Here is an 18,396-nt window from a genome sequence, read left to right as displayed (position 1 = left end):
CTGTGCCCAGGTCCCCCAACCCTTACGCTTCCCAGACCTCCAATCCCTGCGCTGCTGCCTCCAGACCCCCCGCCTCTGCACTGCCCCCCCTCCCTGCCGTCCGGACCCCAATCCCTGCGCTGCTCCCCGTCACCCAGTCTCCCTCCTCTGCAGCCCCTGTGACCCTCTGTTGGGAAAAGTTTTGTGTGCTCCATGCTAAGCACGTTCTTTCTGGCTGCTGCATTCTTCGAGTTCCCTTAATTCATCAAAACACCGTTACTCTAAGAATGGGGAGTGTTGATTCCATTAGATGAACCTGCCCAAGTTATTAATTCTCTTTCCTAGGCTCTTGCAGACTGACAATGGACTGTAGCCTTTGGTCTTCTCTCTGATCATCATGGCTTGTGTGGCTTGTCCCAGGGTCAGCAACAGCCCTTTCTCCTCAGACAAACATGCTCGTCTCATCCTTGCCCAGATGAACAAAATGAGAGGTGCACATAATTTCTGTGATGTGCAGCTCCAGGTTGGTGAAGAAGGATTTAAGGTCCATCGCCTGGTCTTGGCTGCAAGCAGCCCTTACTTTGCTGCTCTGTTCACGGGAGGGATGAAAGAATCTTCAAAGGATGTAGTACGGCTCTTAGGAGTAGAGGCTGGCATCTTTCAGCTGCTCCTGGATTTTATTTACACAGGTATATTTACGTTTGCTATTCTGAATGAAAAGTGGAATGTTCACTTTATATAGATCACCTTGTACTATGACAATTATTGACTGGCTCAGATCCTTAATGAGGCTGCTGACCTGTGCAGCTTACAGTACAGTGCTGAAAGTACCATTCCTTAGCACATTTAAAACTAGGCTGGACTAAACATTTGTAAAAGTACAATAGGAATCAGTCCTGTACTGGCATGGAGAGGAACTAGAGGCTCTAAAAGGTCGTCTTTATCTCTGCATTCTAAGATTCTGTTCTTCTGTACAGTGAGGAGAAATTCAGTACTGTGTGTTGTACTTACTACAAAAGTGAGTTGTCTCTAAGTGTTTGAATACATATAAACATGCACATACTATATACATGTGCAGGTATGTATCACTGTGCATGTAGTTGACTGCTATTCATTATCATGCTGGCCCTTTCCACCAATGATGCTGGCCTTGACTGTCAGTTTGGCTGTTTCTCCCACAACTTTACACTTTTTCTTCCATAAGACTCCTTAGAGTTGGAACCACCTTCCTGAATTGATCTGTAAGGTCACCATCCTTTTTCTGCCTTTGCTTTGATGTCTTCAAATAATTGGATAACCATTAGGGCTAGATTGAGTGACATTCCGTGGTAGCTGCAATATCTCTCTCTCCCTATCTAACTTTAAAAAAAAAATCTAGAATCCTCAAGTCACTCATGTAGACAAGTTTTACAAAGCAATAACCTTAGTAAGAATTTTCCTAATCCTTCCTCCCTCCTAGTATTTCTTAACTTTAAGCACATGTATTTTGCTATTGAAATCTAGTTAAAGCAGAGCCTTCGTAGGATCAAGGCCTAAAAGAAAGGGGGCAAGAAGGGACTTATTTTGTGTGTTTTGCTGATAAAGAAATTTTATACGCATCTCTAAACATAGCATAAGTAGGTCATAGTATTTAATTATGCTGTGGTCTTCAGTCGATGAGTCACTGGAATAACCATCCAGCAGAAAATCAGCAAGACTCTGTCTGTGATTCACAGGCATTCTGGGTTATCCCGCATATTTGTATTTACCAAATTTAATGTAAGTATGCGACTTCCAGATAAATTCCTTTTCAGATACTTGTAAACATCTTACTACGTTACTGAGCTGACAGTAATTTTGCAAGGCAAATGAATGTTCAGTTCAAAATGTCCAACTCAAATGGAAAAGACTAGGGCTTACCACTGTTTAGGCTATTATAACATCTGAAATGTGTCCTGTTTGTCACGTTGTTCTCTGCACACAGGAGTAGTGAATATTGGTGAGAGTAATGTTCAGGAGCTGATAGTAGCAGCAGACATGCTCCAGCTGACTGAAGTTGTGGATCTTTGCTGTGAATTTCTGAAGGGACAGATCGACCCCTTGAATTGCATTGGACTCTTCCAATTCTCTGAGCAAATTGCCTGCCATGACCTACAGGAGTTCACAGAGAATTACATCCATGCTCACTTTCTGGAAGTTCAGAGTGGCGAGGAGTTTCTGGCGCTAACAAAGGAGCAGCTTATTAAGATCTTGCGAAGTGAGGAGCTTACTATAGAGGATGAGTACCAAGTTTTCACAGCTGCAATGCAGTGGATTTTGAAGGATCTGGGAAAAAGAAAGAAACATGTGGTGGAAGTGCTGGATCCAGTTCGATTCCCTCTGTTACCATCCCAGAGACTCTTAAAATACATAGAAGGTAACAGAGAGAAAGAAAAATGAAGATGTTTGTTTGGATGGAGTATTTGTCCTTGGTAAAGGATCACTGGGTTTTATTTTTTCCTGTTTTAAAATGTAACAACTGACTATTATACTAAAAAATTATTCCTGGGGCAATTCTGTGTCACTGCAATGCAGAATTTTGCAGAAATTAATGTGCATGCAGAATTTCCTTTCCCCCACATAAATCAGCTGCTGTGCTGCTAGCCACTGTTAGGGGCCACTGGACCCAGCAGAGCCCAGCTAGTACATAGAAGACACTGCTGGGGGGAGAGGGAGGGAGCTAGAGCAGTGGTTCCGAAACTTTCTAACAGTCTGTGAACCTCTTTCACTAAAATGTCAACTCTTGTGAACCTCTCCTAAAAATGACTATTTCCAGGGATTTTCTCCTTTACCTGAGTATAAATTGTAAAAGCAGTGATCTTGGAAATTTAATTTTTTATAACAAGCTTATTACACACTTATTTATCATTACAGTATTTTTATTATATTATGAAAACAGCAACACTCTTCCAAGATCTGACTTTCGTAGCTTGTATCACTTTGAATAAGCCTGTTATAAGACTAGGCTCCTATGTTTCATCAAGGAGTATCAAATGGGAAACATCATGAAGGTATTTAAGAAGCCAACTCAGAGTTCCTCCTACACAAGCATTCAGGTCTTGAGCAGTCCAAGCAACACACATTACAACAAAGCTTAAACTTGTTCTTCATAATAATTTAAAAAACAATACTAACTGCCTATTTAATTATAAAAACAGCAAAAAATCCATCTCCCTTTCCATTTCTTATAAGGAGTCTCGAAGTTTAAATCTCCTCAGTGTGATAGATATGCTTGTTTTGATCTGCTTAGCTCTTGGAAGTCCAGGAGCTCTGGGCTGCTGGCCCTGTGCTGCCTGGGGTCCCTAGGGACAGCTCTTTCCACCATGTAATATTTCTGCAAACCCCAGTTTGGGAACCCCTGAGCTAGAGGGTTCCTGGCAGCTGCAGTTCCCAGCATGCCCTGAAGAAAGGGGAGGAAACTGTGTAAGCCTGGAAAAGAGCCGCAGGCTGTTTCTTCCTCTGGGCCCCGCGCTCTGGTGGGGAAGGGTTGGGTATTTGGGCAAGGGGGGGCCACAGGGCTGGGCTCTGGGGTGTGTGTGCAGAGGGTGTGGGTATCTGGGCTGGGGGCATGCCCACAGCTGGGCTCTGGGTGGGCGGGGAAAGGGGATGGAGAAAGAGGAACTGCGTTGTCATAGGTGTTTCTTTAACTCTCTACTCCTGGGGGAATTTTTGTGTGTCTGTATTGTTGCAGTTATACTTGCTAACAATACTTTGAAATAGATAACCAAACCAGTTTCAATTATTTTGGTAATGTAGTGTTATTTTGACAAATAACATTTGCAGAATTTTAAAATATCATGCACACAATTTTTAATTTTTTGGTGCAAAATGCCCCCAGGAGTATTTAATATATACTCACGTTTTGATTTTAAAACTAAGCCTTTGTGAAACTTTTGGACCAGAATTTTCTAAATCTGTCTTGGTTTGTCATATGAGAAGCATAGAGGAGGAGGAGGAGGAGTAGGTGGTGGTGTTGATGATGATGATGATAGTTGACTTATATATTTTCCCCTTGGGGTTGGTCAATTACTGATGTTTATAGTTGTCATTGTGACTTTTTCTTTCATGTCTCTCTCTAATTTTTCTTTTCCAAGGAGTTTCAGATTTCAGCCTTCGGGTGGCTCTGCAAACCCTGTTGAAAGAATATTGTGAAATCTGTAAGTCTCCCAAAGAGAACAAAGTCAGCAATTTTCTGCAAACATCTAAGGCTCGTCCCAGGAGGAAAGCCAGGAAGTATCTTTATGCAGTAGGTTAGAATCTGGTTGCTTTAACCTTTTTGAAAAACAGTGACTTGATATTTCATATTACATTAAAACCTTTTAAATTCTTTATCAAAAGGTAGCTTCCAAAATAGTACTTTGTATCTAATACAGTGACTTTGTTGCCGCACTACAATTGTGAATAATGTGTTTATTCGTAAATAACTGGTGCACATTACAAAATACAAATACGTTCATATTTCATCTTTCCTGAATGCAGTATCACAGTCTGGAGTAGTCTTTCAGGAATCACTTGCCTCAGGTGCAGAGCAATAATGCAGCCTGTTATGTGTACTGTTCACAAGTGGAACATATGTACAAAACATGTACTCTGTTTTGTTTGTATTCTTCTAAGGGTGTTATGTTTCTTCCCCCTTTTTTCCCTTTATAATAAGCATTTTTGTGCCAGTTTGGTCATCTTTGTAAATTAATGGGTCTTTTATGAATGATGGGTATAATCAAAGAATACTCATACCTTTTGCATTTGGGGTTATACTCAAATTTTTTAGTTCCACTGTTCATTTGATATGTTTACCCTCTGAAAAGAAGTTTGTGTTGAGCGCTTATTGCTAGTAATGATGAAGGTGACCATTCCATGAGTTGGTGTATTAAGAATTGCAAAACTGTCATGAGATTAAGGTCTTAGGTCAGATAACATTACTTTTCTCTAGCACCTTTCATTCAGGCATCTCAAAGTGCATTGCAAACATATATTGAAATAAGCTTCCCAGTGGCCCTTTGAAGTTGGTACTATCATCTTAATTTTTCTGATGAGAAAACTTATTCTGAGATGATGAGATTAATTGAATTGCTCAAAGTGTCACAAACAATCTGTGGCAGAGCATAGAATAAAAACCTTATCTCCTCCTAAGTCTCAGTGCTATCCCAGTATTATGCCTCGACCACAAAATCATCCTTCTTCCGTCATCAGATACTTAGTCAATCTAGGAAAAAAATTCCATTGATGCATAGTAAGGTGCTTCAGCATCTAATACTCCTGGAAGGTGTTTGTATCCAGCTGTTCTAGCAAACATTCAGAATCCCCAAATTGATAAGATTATCAATTGATCTCACAGCGCTTTACAGCGGAGGTCAGCATCATCATCCAGTTTTACAGATGGGGAAACAGTGGCACATGGAGGGGAAGTGACTTGCCCAAGGTCACGTCAGCAGGCTGAGAGTAGATCCCAGGTCTCCTGAGTCCCAATCCAATGCTCTCTGCACTAGACCACACTGTCCCCCCAGTGATTTTTCAAACACTAAAAACAATATTGATTTCTCTGCTGGAATAGTTTCTGAAGTTCCCTGCTGAAGGAAGAAGTCTGATTTGATGAGCATTAGCATAGGCATGACTACACAGAAGAGAGATGTTAGTCACGCTTTAGAATATCTTTTGCTATTGTTTTGGCTGTTTGTAACACTTGAACCCCTGCATTAGAACTGGCTAAGACCTTGAAGAGGGAGAGCTGCTAACTTACGCATGTACGTTCTGTCTGTTGCCTAGGTGGATATACTCGACTGCAGGGGGGACGCTGGAGTGACAGCAGAGCCCTCAGTTGTGTGGAGCGTTTCGACACCTTCAGTCACTACTGGACCACTGTGTCTTCACTTCACCAGGCTCGCAGCGGGCTGGGAGTGGCCGTGGTGGGAGGAATGGTTTATGCCATTGGAGGTGAAGGATGAAAGGAATGTGTTACTGTGGATAACCTAGTATACCTAGACAATTCCTGATATGTTTATTCAACCTGCTGTTAAAAACCTCCAGTGATAGGGATTCACAACCTTCCTGTCATGCCTGTTCCAGAATGTATAGTTGAAAATTTTTCCTAATGGCTAACCTAAATCTCTCTTGCTGCTGATTAAACCCATTACCTCTTGTCCTACCTTCTGTGGACATGGAGAAAAATTGATCCCTATCTTTATATGAGCCCTTAATGTATTTGACAGGTCACCCCTCAGTTTTCTTTTCTCAAGATCAAATATACCCATTTTTTTAATCTTTCTTCATAGATAGGGGTTTTCTAAAGCTTTTATTATTTTTTTTGTCATTCTGTAGACTTCTTTCCTAAAGTGTGGTACCCACAATTTGACATAGTACTTCAGCTGAGGCCTCATTAGTGCTGAGTAGAGGGGGATAATTACCTCTGTCGCTTACATGTGACATTCCTGTTAAAATACCCCAGAATAATGTTAGCCATTTTTGCAACTGCATCACCTTGACTCATGTTCAAGTTGTGGTTCACTATAGCCCCCCCAGATCCTTTTCAGCAGTACTACCAGCTAGCCACTTGTTCCCTATATTGTAATTGTGCACTTGATTTTTCCTTTCCGAAGTGTAGTATTTTGCCCTAGTTTTTATTGGATTTCATCTTGTAAACTGAGACCAATTCTCTAATTTGTCAAAGTTGTTTTGAATTCTAATCCTGTACTCCATAGGGCTTGCAACCTCTCCCAGCTTGGTGTCATTAATGAATTTTGTAAGGGTCCTTTCCACTCCATTATCCATGCCATTAATGAAAATATTGCTGGACCCAGTACTGACCCTATGGGACCCCACTAGATACGCCCTCCCAGTTAGTGAACTATTGATAACTACCCTTTGAGTACGGTCTTTCAACCAGTTGTGCACCCACCTTATAATAATTTTCATCCAAACCTCATTTCCCTAGTTTGTCTCTGAGAGTGTCATGTGGGGCTATGTCAAAAGCCTTTCTTGAATCAAGAAATATCATGTCTACTGCTTCCCATCTATCCACCAGGCCAGTAAACCTGTTAAAGAAGGAAATTTGATTTGTTTGGCATAATTTGTTCTTGGCAAATCCATGCTGTCTACTACTTATAACCCTATTATCCCCGACGTTTGCTGAATGTGTTGAATATATTTCAGGAGCATCGTACATTGTGATGGTACTTCCTTAAACATATGTCAGATTTTTACTTTACTTTACCTCTGAATGGGGAAGTGTAGGATTTTTGTTGTTACCATACTATCAGTGTTAAGGCAACACTGATATAGGGAAGAGTCTCATATTTTGACAAATAGGTTAAACTGTGGCGTAGTCATGAATACCTGAGTGAAATGTGCATTAATTTGTGGACTAACTGGAAAAATATCTCCTGCAGACCAAGGTCAGAAATGACTTCAAGTGTGTATTTGTGTTCTTTGGGACTAAGTTACTATTCTGTATATGGATGTTGTTGGTGGTGCTCCAAATTAATAGTATAGGAGAGTCCTTAGCAGTTTTAATGTATTTTCCATTCTTCCAAAAGGTGGCACTAGATCGTAAGAATGGCCATACTGCTGGGACAGACCAATGGTCCAGCTGGCCCAGTATCCTGTCTCTGATAGGGGCCAGTGCCAGATGCCTCAGAGAGAATGAACTGAACAGGGCAATTTCAAGTGATCCATCCCCTGTTGTCCACTCCGACCTTCTGGCAGTTGGAGGTTTAGGAACACCTAGAGGATGGGCTTGTGTCCTTGACCATCTTGGCTAATAACTATTGATGGACCTATCCTCCTTGAACGTATCTAATTCTTTTTTGAACCCTGTTATACTTTTTGGCCTTCACAACATCCCCTGGCAACGAGATCCACAGGTTGGCTGTGCGTTTTGTGAAGAAGTATTTCCTTTGTTTGTTTTAAACTTGCTGCCTATGAATTTCATCGGGTGACCCCTGGTTCTTGTGTTATGTGAAGGAGTAAATAACACTTCACATTCTTCACACCAGTCATGATTTATAGACCTCAATCATATTCCCCCCTTAGTCGTCTCTTTTCTAAGATGAACAGTCCCAGTCTTCTTAATCTTTCCTCGTGTGGAAGCTTTTCCATACTCCTAATTGTGTTTGTTCCCCTTCTCTGTACATTTCCAATTTCAGTATTCAAGGAGTAGGTGCACCATGGATTTACATAGTGGCTTCATGATATTCTCTTTTTTATTATTTATCCCTTTCCTAATAGGTCTGACATTCAGTCAACCTTTTTGACTACTGCTTCACATGGAGCAGATGTTTTTCAGGGAACTCTCCAAGATCTCTTTCTTGAGTGGTAACAGCTACTTTAGACTCCATCATTTTACATGTACAGCTGGGATTATGTCTTCCAATGTGCATTACTTTGCATTGGTCAACATTGAATTTGATCTGCCATTTTGTTACCCAGTTACCCAATTTAGCAAGATCCCTTTGTAACTCTTTGCGGTCTGTTTTGGACTTCACTATCTTCAGTAATTTTGCAAATTTTGCTGCCTCACTGTTCACCCCCTTTTCCAGATCATTTATGAATATGTTGCACAGCACTGATCCTAGTAGCGATCCTTGGGGGACCCTGCTATTTACCTCTCTCCAGTGGGAAAACCGACCATTTATTCCTACCATTTGTTTTCTGTCTTTTAACCAGTTAGTGGATTTCCTTGTTATTCCTTGGGACCAAGTGGCACATTTAGTAAAATTGTCAGCTTAAATTACACCTCGTTATTGTATAAACTCCTTCACTAACAGAGCTTTCCTTTTCTCAGCTGATGGTGTCCAGGATATGGGAAGGTTAGCTCCGTCTGTCTAAAATGAAAGTAGTGTGTACATGTAGTAAAACGAAACAAAAGATATACTATAAGGTTAAATGCTATAGTCTTAAAAAAACCCTGTATTTTCCTACCTAGGTTAGTAATAGCACTGTAGAGTGAAATATTTCATGCAGAAGCACAATGCTGCAGTGTTTCACTCACAACGGTTTTGGGAAACAATTTCTGAAAACCATTTTCAGCGCTAATTCAGTTTTCTAGTGTAGACAAGGCTTTTGTTGCTTTTGCACTTTGACAAGATGAGAGCAATGGCCTCAATTCAGATATTGGAAGTGAGGGGCTGTTCCTGTGGCAGAGGCTGGACAATGCTTGTATATCTGAATTGCAGAATATTCTACCCCACTAGTTCTCAACCTGCAAGCTGCTTGTGGCCCAATCAGCATACAGCTGTGGCCCATATGACATCCTCAGGGCTGCATAGGTAGCACAGATATTGTGTGGATGCCGCCCACATAACACACACAGAGCTGCATATGCAGCACACAGTGGTAAATAGGTTGAGAACTGCTGTTCCTTCTAATTCATCTATTTGTTTCTGCCTTTTTTGTACCAAGGAGAAAAGGATTCAATGATCTTTGACTGTACTGAATGCTACGATCCTATTATTAAGCAGTGGACAACTGTGGCCTCCATGAACCATCCTCGGTGTGGACTTGGAGTGTGTCCATGTTATGGTGCTATCTATGCTTTAGGTAACTATACAGTTTCTTTTTAGTAAAGCATTAGATCAGATCAGTTTGGGGTTTTAAATATTAACGTTAAAATCCTATAATACTGAGAGCTGAAAATCAGCAGTTACTTGTCACTTGCAGCTGATGGGTGTTTTTATGAGTGAACGTAGGGGCGGTACCATCATTTCCAAGTGAAGCCTCTTAGCCAACCAATGGAATAATGGGTATTTTCAGTATGATGCCACATATTTTGGTCTGGGTATTATGTATGCAAGTTAGCCTGATTATTTAAAAACAAACAAACAAAAAAAAAAAAACACATTTCACAACACCCCCTCAGATTTTCTACTTATGTAGTGCCTTTATTTGAGAATCTGTACTTTATCGGACATTAACCCTCACAGCCTTCTGACCAGGCTAACTACTAAATTGTTATAAGAAGCTAAATACATATTTCTCAAAAGCTTTTAAATAAATAGACCTTCACTATCACGTCAACGTAATAAAAAGTATCTTATTTTAAAATAAGGAATACCAGCATATGTGACTTGCAAAAACAAGTTGCTTCATAATCTTGTGAGCACCCGTCTGATGTTATCTTTCCTTGAGTCTCATCATAGATCTTATCTGTGCTGCAGTCCCACAATTGATAGCACACAAGCGTATTACTGTGCCTGCTTGAAGCCCTATTGAAGTAATCAGGATTCTGTGCAGGTTCAGCAATCCTCCTTACACAGTCTATTGCAGGATAAGGGCCCTAGAGTGTAAGCTTCTCTGAGCAGGGGCTGTGTGATTATCCTCTCTGTAAGACACAAAACTCATCTGGTGCTATTTAACATTTGCATATAACAAAAGGAAATATCCAGTACTTGTAATCTTCCACCCACCTTATTGATCAGAACTCCAAAAGAATCTTATTTCAATAACTGGACAGAGTTACAAGGTTCTCCCAGGAATCGTACAAGATTATCCCATGTCACTTAAGCTCTTAATGTAACAATTCTCTGTAAAATAGACTGTTATACCAAGAAATGGGCGGGGGGGAATGGTAAGGGGGTGAGCAGATCCTTAATCATGCTTTATTTGGACTTTTCATTGTTTAAACAATAAGCAAAAGGAAAATCTGACATTGGCTGCCATGCATGTGTGAAAAGTAATTCATAGCTGTGTGTATGTCATCCATATCACTGTCTTCTAAATACTGCTTCACAGATTAGGTGTTTGAAAGCTTTTTAAAACCAAATGCTAAAGTGTAAAAAAAATCTGATATGCTAGTACTGTATACCACTGGGAAAGTAAAAGAGATTTGGAGTGAAATTTATGGGAACATTTTAGTTGCTAGAACAAAACAGCCCAATATCTTACCTAGTCCAGTATCCTGTCTCCAAAAGTAGCCAATTCCAGATGTTTTATATATGCCATAGTGCCCATAATTATTCAGTACTAATAAGATGGAGGAAATTGTTTTCCCTAGGTGGTGATCTCCTCCTGCCCTGAAACATAAGACTTGCTAGCCTTATAATTGTTTTCTCTATTCTACATGTGCTTTTGTTGAATCATACTAAGGTATTTCCTTCCATAATTATCTTTGGAAAAGACCTGTAGTTCTGTGTCATCAAACTTTACCTGCATGTTTCCTTTTTGCAGGAGGCTGGGTTGGAGCAGAAATCGGCAACACAATTGAAAGATTTGACCCTGAATTAAATAGCTGGGAGCTAGTGGGCAGTATGGTTGTGCCCCGCTACTATTTTGGGTGTTGTGAAATGCAAGGTGAGTGGTTTTTGGTTATGGCTTTCCCACATGAATAATAACCAATAGTTCAGAGAGTAGTTGTATCATATAAGGAATTTGAAGCTTTACATTTCAATCAGGGATCCCTACCTGTGTCTGCCTTGCAACTTGGTAAAACTTAGAATCATAGATTATTAGGGTTGAAAGGGACCTCAGGAGATCATCTAGTCCAACCCCCTGCTCAAAGCAGGACCAATCCCCAAATCCCTTAATGGCCCCCTCAAGGATTGAACTCACATTCCTGGATTTAGCAGGCCAATGCTCAAACCACTGAGCTATCCTGCTTTCAGCTCTGTGAGTGTAACAGTGGTTCTCCGCCTTTCGGCCATTTCCCCCTTTTCTCATACATGGTTTTATTTCTGTGGAATTTGAACCTAAAGGTCTCCGCTTATCTAACAACAATATAAATCCAAGATTTAATAAACCAGCTTAGAAAATTCTTCCCTGTCCTATTAATTACCCTTGAAAATAGTTTTCCTGTGGTTGTGAACATGAAGTCCAGGCAGTATTGACCATCTCAAAAGACAGAGCTCCACAGATGTATCTTGTATGAATGTTCTTAATAAATATTTGCACTCAGGCCTCCCAGGTGGTCACCTGCCCTTCTTTGGCTATCTTGGGGTATATCCACAGTGCAGTAAAACACATGTGGCTGGCTCATCTCAGCTGACTCAGGCTAAAAGACTATAACTCAGAGCCCCCCAATGTAGTGTCCCGTCTCTAGCCATTGGGGATTTTAGCAACAGGCAGTCGCCAGTGGGCCACCCACCATTGTCATACTGTCTCCTCCATGCACTTATCAAGCTCAGTCTTGAAGCCAGTTAAGTTTTTTTCCCCCACTACTTCCCTGGGGAGGCTGCTCAAGAACTTCACTCCTCTGATGGTTAGAAAACCTTCGTCTAATTTCAAGGCTAAACTTATTGATGGCCAGTTTGTATGTATTAGTTCTGGGGTCCACATTGATGCTTAACTTAAATAACTCCTCTCCTTCTCTGGTATTTATCCCTCTGATGTATTAATACAGAGTAATCATATCTCCCCTCAGCCTTCTATTGGTTAGTCTGAACAAGCCACGTTCTTTGAGTCTCTTCTCATAAGATAGGTTTTCCTTTCCTCGGATCATCCTAGTAGCCCTTCTCTGCACCTGTTCCAGTTTGAAATCATCTTTCTTAAACATGAGAGACCAGAATTGCACACAGTTTTCCAGGTGAGGTCTCACCAGTGCCCTGTATAATGGTACTAACATATCCCTGTCTCTACTGGAAATAACTTGCCAGATGCACCCCAGGACCCATTAGCCTTTTCACAGCCGCATCACACTGATGGCTCATAGTCATCCTGTAATCAACCATACCACCAGCTCTTTCTCCTCCACTGTCACTTCCAATTGATAAGACCCCAGCTTATAGCAAAAATTCTTGTTGTTAATCCCTAAATGCACGACCTTGCACTATTAAATATCATCCTATTTCTGTTATTCCAGTCTACCAGGTTATCCAGATCTTCTTGTATGGTATTTCGGTCCTCCTTGGTATTGGCAAAACCTCACAACTTTGTGTCATCTGCAGATTTTATTAGCACACTCCCACTTCTTGTGCTACAGTCAGTAATAAAAATGTTTCAATAAGGTTGGTCCCAAGACCGATCCCTGAGGAATTCCACTAGTAACCTCCCTCTACCCTGAGAGTTCGCCTTTCAGTACAACCTGTTGTCTTCCCTCTAACTAGTTCATTATCCACCTTTCAGTTCTCATATTAATGCCCATCTTCTCCAATTTAATTAATAATTTCTTGTGTGGAGCTGTATCAGATGCCTTACTGACATCCCGGTAGATTAGATCTGCTGCATTTCCTTCGTCTAAAAAATCAGCTGTTTTCTCACAGGAGGAGAATAACTTTGTTAGTACCTCTTGAATACAACAATTGAAACAATTGTAGAAAAATCAACAATTACTTTCTATCATTTAGGCTACTTACTTTTTGTAGTTCACCAAGCTTGGAACAGATCATGTAACTTTTAAGAAACATTCTAACAGCCCTTTCTTAATCACCTACTAATCACTCTTTATAAACAAAATTCTGACTCCCTGCCTCAGGGGCGCGAACTGGGAGCAGCACTCTTCTGTCTCCTCTGCAGAACTCCATTACATTGCAGACTCAGTCTGCCTGCCCCTGAAGCTTGCAGTTTGTGGGGGGCAAGGGAGGACACTCTGCCTTGGCTCCCTCCCCCCACCACCTCCGCCTGTGTTCATCTACCCTGCAAAAAAAACCCAGCAAACCACTGCAGCAAGTCTCAGAGCCTAGATTAACTGCCTCAGGCTCGCAGTTTGGGGCTTACAGCAGTGTAGTGTTTGGGCTCAGGCTGGAGTCCGGGCTCTGAAACCTGGAGAAGAGGGTGGGTTTTGGAGCCTGGGCTCCAACCCAAGTCTAAGGGTATGGCTACACTTGAAATTTCAAAGCACTGCCGCGGCAGCGCTGCGAAGTGTGAGTGTGGTTGGAGCGCCAGCAGCTCTCCCAGCGCTGCATGTAAACCACATCCTCTACGGGCGTAGCGTGCAGCGCTGGGAGCCATGCTCCCAGCTCTGCTGCACTGATTACACTGAGGCTTTACAGCGCTGTATCTTGCAGCGCTCAGGGAGGTGTTTTTTCACACCCCTGAGTGCGAAAGTTGCAGCGCTGTAAAGTGCCAGTATAGCCATACCCTAAATGTCTACACTGCTATTTGTAGCCCTGTAGCAGTTGATCTGGGCTCTGACTCACTGCCATGGTGTTTTGTCTTTATTTGTTGCAGTGTAAACATACCTCCTGTTTGGTTTGTATATGTTGTTTCTGGGCCAATAGAAAATGGTGGTTTCCATTCTTGAGTTATTTTAATGAAAGGATCAAATTAGTATCGTGTGATATACAATTAAACTTATTTTCTGCCATGCTTGTTCTGCCTAAGCATAGATTTAATAGGAAAAGCCCTGTCTCTCTCCAGGTTTAATTTACATTGTCGGGGGCATCAGCAATGAAGGAATAGAGCTACGTTCTGTTGAAGTCTATGATCCAATATCTAAACGCTGGTCTACGCTTCCTCCAATGGGCACCCGAAGGGCATACCTTGGTGTAGCTGCCCTCAATGATTGCATCTATTCTGTTGGAGGATGGAATGAGACGCAAGATGCACTTCCTACTGTAGAGAGATATTCCTTTGAAGAGGTCAGTAGAGTGCCTGGGAACCTTGCAGACTACAGCTTTATTTATTGGGATGTATAAAGATGCTAATATATGCTGCCTATTCCCCGATAATTGTTTTACTTTTCATGGTGGTAGATTGTGTTGTCACCTTGGCCGTTATGTACCTGGTGAGAACATAACTCAAGTTGATGAGAGAGAGATTTTAAAACAAGCTCCATTTCCTGTTTGTTCCCTGTCAGTAATCTGGAAACTACATTTCAGGGGCCTTCAAGGTGGTGTCTGTATACTTGCTGATCGTTCGAGTCTGTCTATCTAATCTTAATCATGTAGTGTTTGAAAAACGTGTGAGTGTTCTTCTGGGTAACTGGAAGCTAACCAACACACAATAAACAGAATTGTAGCTACTAAATATCCTGGGGAATGTGGCAGAGTAGTTCTGCTATAAGTTGTTCAATGTATTACTCAGATACTAGTCAGGTTTATTCGATACAATGGAATTTACCATAAAACCAGCTCTGAAGTGCTGCTGTTATTGCTTTTCCCTCCAAATCAATACCAAACCAGTATCCCAAAATAGTGTTAGAAATCACGGTGTTGTCTGTAGGTTCTGACTTCAGTTCTGGCTACTGTGATTCTGTAGATTCCGGTGGCACTTTTCATAAGAGTAGTGTTGACAGTCCTGGTAGTTTTTACATTTTGCCTCTACAGTCCCTTTAATTTTCAATGGGGATGTAGTTTTCTTCACTTCTTGTTTCAAATTATTGTGTGCTGTTCCTGTGCAATGCTAAACAGCTGCTGTGCTCCACCCCAGAAGTGTACATAGATGGCCTGTTCTCACAAAACCTTACATCAATGGGATTGCTTATGAGAATAAATAAGGGTTTGCAGGATCAAGCCCATCTTTGCAAAGTGCTTTGGGATCTTTCTGGGTGGAAGGTACCACACACATGTGTGGTACTGTTAGCATATTTGAATCTCCTTAAAGTAACTAAGTGGTCATTTGGGGGACTTCAGAAATTTCAGTAAACTTAGAGTTATTCTTTTGGGAAATGGTGGGGGAGGGGTACTTATGCCTAAGGGACTTAATTATAGCAAAGCTATTTGCTGATTGTTTAAAAAAAAAAGTGTGTGTATTTATGTAAAAATAAATAAAAAAAGTCTCTCCTCATTAGGAGAAATGGGTTGAGGTTGCACCGATGAAGGTACCCAGAGCTGGTGTGTGTGTTGTGGCTGTGAACGGACTTCTTTATGCCTCGGGAGGCCGAGCTTCTAGTCATGATTTCGCTGCCCCAGTGACCTCAGACTCTGTTGAAGTTTATAATCCTCATTTGGACACATGGACTGAAATAGCAAACATGATCACCAGTCGCTGTGAAGGAGGTGTGGCTGTGTTATGAAATAGATCTTCAAAGAACTTGAGGAAGACTAGCAGGGGGAAGGATGAGCGTCTGGCTTTCTATAGACGATGAGGTTTTGTGCTTCTTTGGCCAGGATCCTCTTCCACTATGTGGCTCTTGTGTGGAGTTGGTAGAGGAGAAGATCTCAGGTAGGTTTGTAGGGCTTTTTCTGAGCAAAAGGGAATTAATTTGCCCCTAAAATGACAACTGGCCAATCCAAAGTCTGTTTCATGAAATACCATCTATTGAGAGCAGAAATGCTTTTCATGACTAGATTAAACTAATTGAATGTGAAACAACTGGGGACTATTTGGAAAATTGGACCTCATCTAAGAGATGACCTTCCTGTGTGCTGGGATGACTTGAAACTCCTCTCTGTTCCCATGATGGAACAAAGTTAGTATCATTAGCTGGACTTAAAACGTAGAGGGTGATTCCTTTACAACGCTAGGACTTTATCTGAAGTAAAGAACAGCTTGGCTGTTTCCTTTGTATTAGGAGTTGTCTTTTGCTGGCAAAGAATGTGCCAGGTGAGACTGGTTTAAAAAAAAGATCTATAGTTCCAGTTGCAGCCTCATCTTGCTGGAGGTTCTCTTTAGCTTCTGGATAAGCACCCTAGAAATTAACTGGAGGTGAATTGTCCTTTGTCCCCCAATAGGTTTTCTGGATAAAGGATCTGGTGATAAGTGGCTGACAGTCTTACTCCACTGCTTCTCTTCCTGTAGAGCTCAATGTAATTGTGGTTGTTCATGCTATTATAATGCTAGTATCCTGTTGACCTGTAGGTGGCAGGTGCTCCTATCCACCCAAGGGTGGACTTTCCCTTCCTTACTTTTCCAAAAAGTGACACCACTGACTCATAAATGGTTAACCTGTATGCTGGTCATAGGATTTTTACTGAGCTTTTCAGTTGGGAATGTCATCACCTCTCATTATAGTGCCCACTCTTCCTTCTGCTTTCACTGGAAGGGATTACACTGTGCACATATATACACACATGGAGGCTGTCAGGTAGTGGGATAGAACACCCTTCTGCAAGATGCTGTTCTTTTCCACTTCTAAAGATGACACCTCTGGCTTGCACCCAGCCTTTTCCAGGTTGAAGTAGACAGAAGTTGGCTGTGTTCCATTTCAAAGTGATGCTACTGTTGTTTATTCATTTTGCCATTGTCTTAAAGGTCCTAGATTTAGCGTGAGAGCGCTTATTGGGAAAATATTTATTTTTTTAGCTATTGTGACACCATTTACAGATTTTTAATCTTTCTGTTTTAAACAAAAAACACTCCTGGTACTTGAAGCTTCTGTTTGCACCATATTACTGCATAGTCTTGGCTGGGATTGAATAAGTCACCTGGAACTCAGATACAAGTCACAGATGAAGCTGTCCAACACAGCTCAGTCAGACAATCTTCTGGAACGCAAACCAGCATGGGAAGTGTAATGCAGTGGGAAGCCTTCATTGTGTGGACAGAGGGGCACCCACTTTCCAGATCAAGGATGTTACCTGCCCAGTATGAAGTTGTCTGGGGAGAAAGCTTCCAGTTTTATGTAGTAGCTACTTTGAAAACTGATGATTTACATATTCAAGGAGAAATGTTAACTGCACGTGCTGACGTTTGCTATATAACAGAGTGCTGGCTTCTCTGATCCTTTAATTAAACTCTTATATGCTTTTGCTTCAGGAAGGACTTCTAATGGTTGTGAAGCTAGCCTCTATTTGTCATACCTTTTTAGTTTGAACCAGGTGAGTTTGCTTTTAAATTGCTGTATACTTCTCAGAACTAGCTGCAGGTCATGTGTATACCTAAGTAATGGTGGAACTGTATAGTTTTTACACTGAGTGCTTTTTTTAGTAATGATGGTGAGTGGCATTGCTGTTAACTATAACAAAAATGAGTTTGATTTTCTTGTTGAAACTTTGTGTTTAACTTCTGACAAACATTGAGAAAAACTGCTTTAAACCAGGTAAACACTGACAGGTTGTTTTTAAGCTACAAAGAAATGTGCTTCTGAAATAAAATATTTATTATTTCCTTACTACTGGTGAGATCCTTTGATTTAAAGGATTTTTGGGGAAACAAGGGGTAATTGGATCCCTAACCTGTCCTGCATGCTGCCTCCTGATTGAAAAGAGCTGAAGAGGGAGATGTTTTACAATCAAGCATCTGAAGATTCCCATGCTTCCCACATTTGGATACTATAAGATGCCAGTTGGGTCGTGCAGGTTTACTTTATTATGGTCTCTTCCGCCAGCTCCTTATCTCCCTCACTCTGTGTAGTCAGGGGGGGCATTTCTGTTGTACCATGGATTAGTCCCTTTGACCAGTGCTCGTGACTTTCATATGCCAGCTGATGGTTGTGGATTTGCAATCTGCTGCCGCCACCACATAGTTAGTCTTACCCAGGAGAGGTGGGACAGCTTCTACAACTGGCCCCATACCAGAGTGTGCTGCCATGGATGTCGTTTGTTTATCAAATAGCCATGTTGAATAAGAGGGAGTGAAACAGTGAACTTTGCTTTT

General features: G+C 41.3%; 1 protein-coding gene across 2 annotated transcripts; it reads left to right on the top strand.

The window, feature by feature from the left end:
* Nucleotides 1-120: 120 nt before the first annotated feature.
* Nucleotides 121-17,911, top strand: IPP (intracisternal A particle-promoted polypeptide). 2 transcript variants are annotated; one of them, XR_004374120.2, is made up of 9 exons: nucleotides 121-668; nucleotides 1,943-2,374; nucleotides 4,092-4,247; nucleotides 5,761-5,928; nucleotides 9,391-9,528; nucleotides 11,155-11,277; nucleotides 14,278-14,498; nucleotides 15,650-16,023; nucleotides 16,533-17,911. XR_004374120.2 is itself a non-coding variant. In XM_032783626.2 (8 exons), the coding sequence occupies exons 1-8, from the start codon at nucleotides 377-379 to the stop codon at nucleotides 15,872-15,874; spliced, it is 1,755 nt and encodes a 584-aa protein (XP_032639517.1). In that variant the 5' UTR covers nucleotides 121-376; the 3' UTR covers nucleotides 15,875-17,911. The 2 variants fall into 2 exon arrangements, 1 of the variants encoding a protein (XP_032639517.1); XM_032783626.2 differs by having other exon boundaries at nucleotides 15,650-17,911.
* Nucleotides 17,912-18,396: the final 485 nt, after the last annotated feature.

This window comes from Chelonoidis abingdonii, chromosome 7, assembly GCF_003597395.2.
Source record: "Chelonoidis abingdonii isolate Lonesome George chromosome 7, CheloAbing_2.0, whole genome shotgun sequence".
NCBI lineage: Eukaryota > Metazoa > Chordata > Testudines > Testudinidae > Chelonoidis > Chelonoidis abingdonii.
The sequence above is the reverse complement of the archived record's forward strand: the minus strand, read 5'-3'. Positions and strand labels throughout refer to the sequence as shown.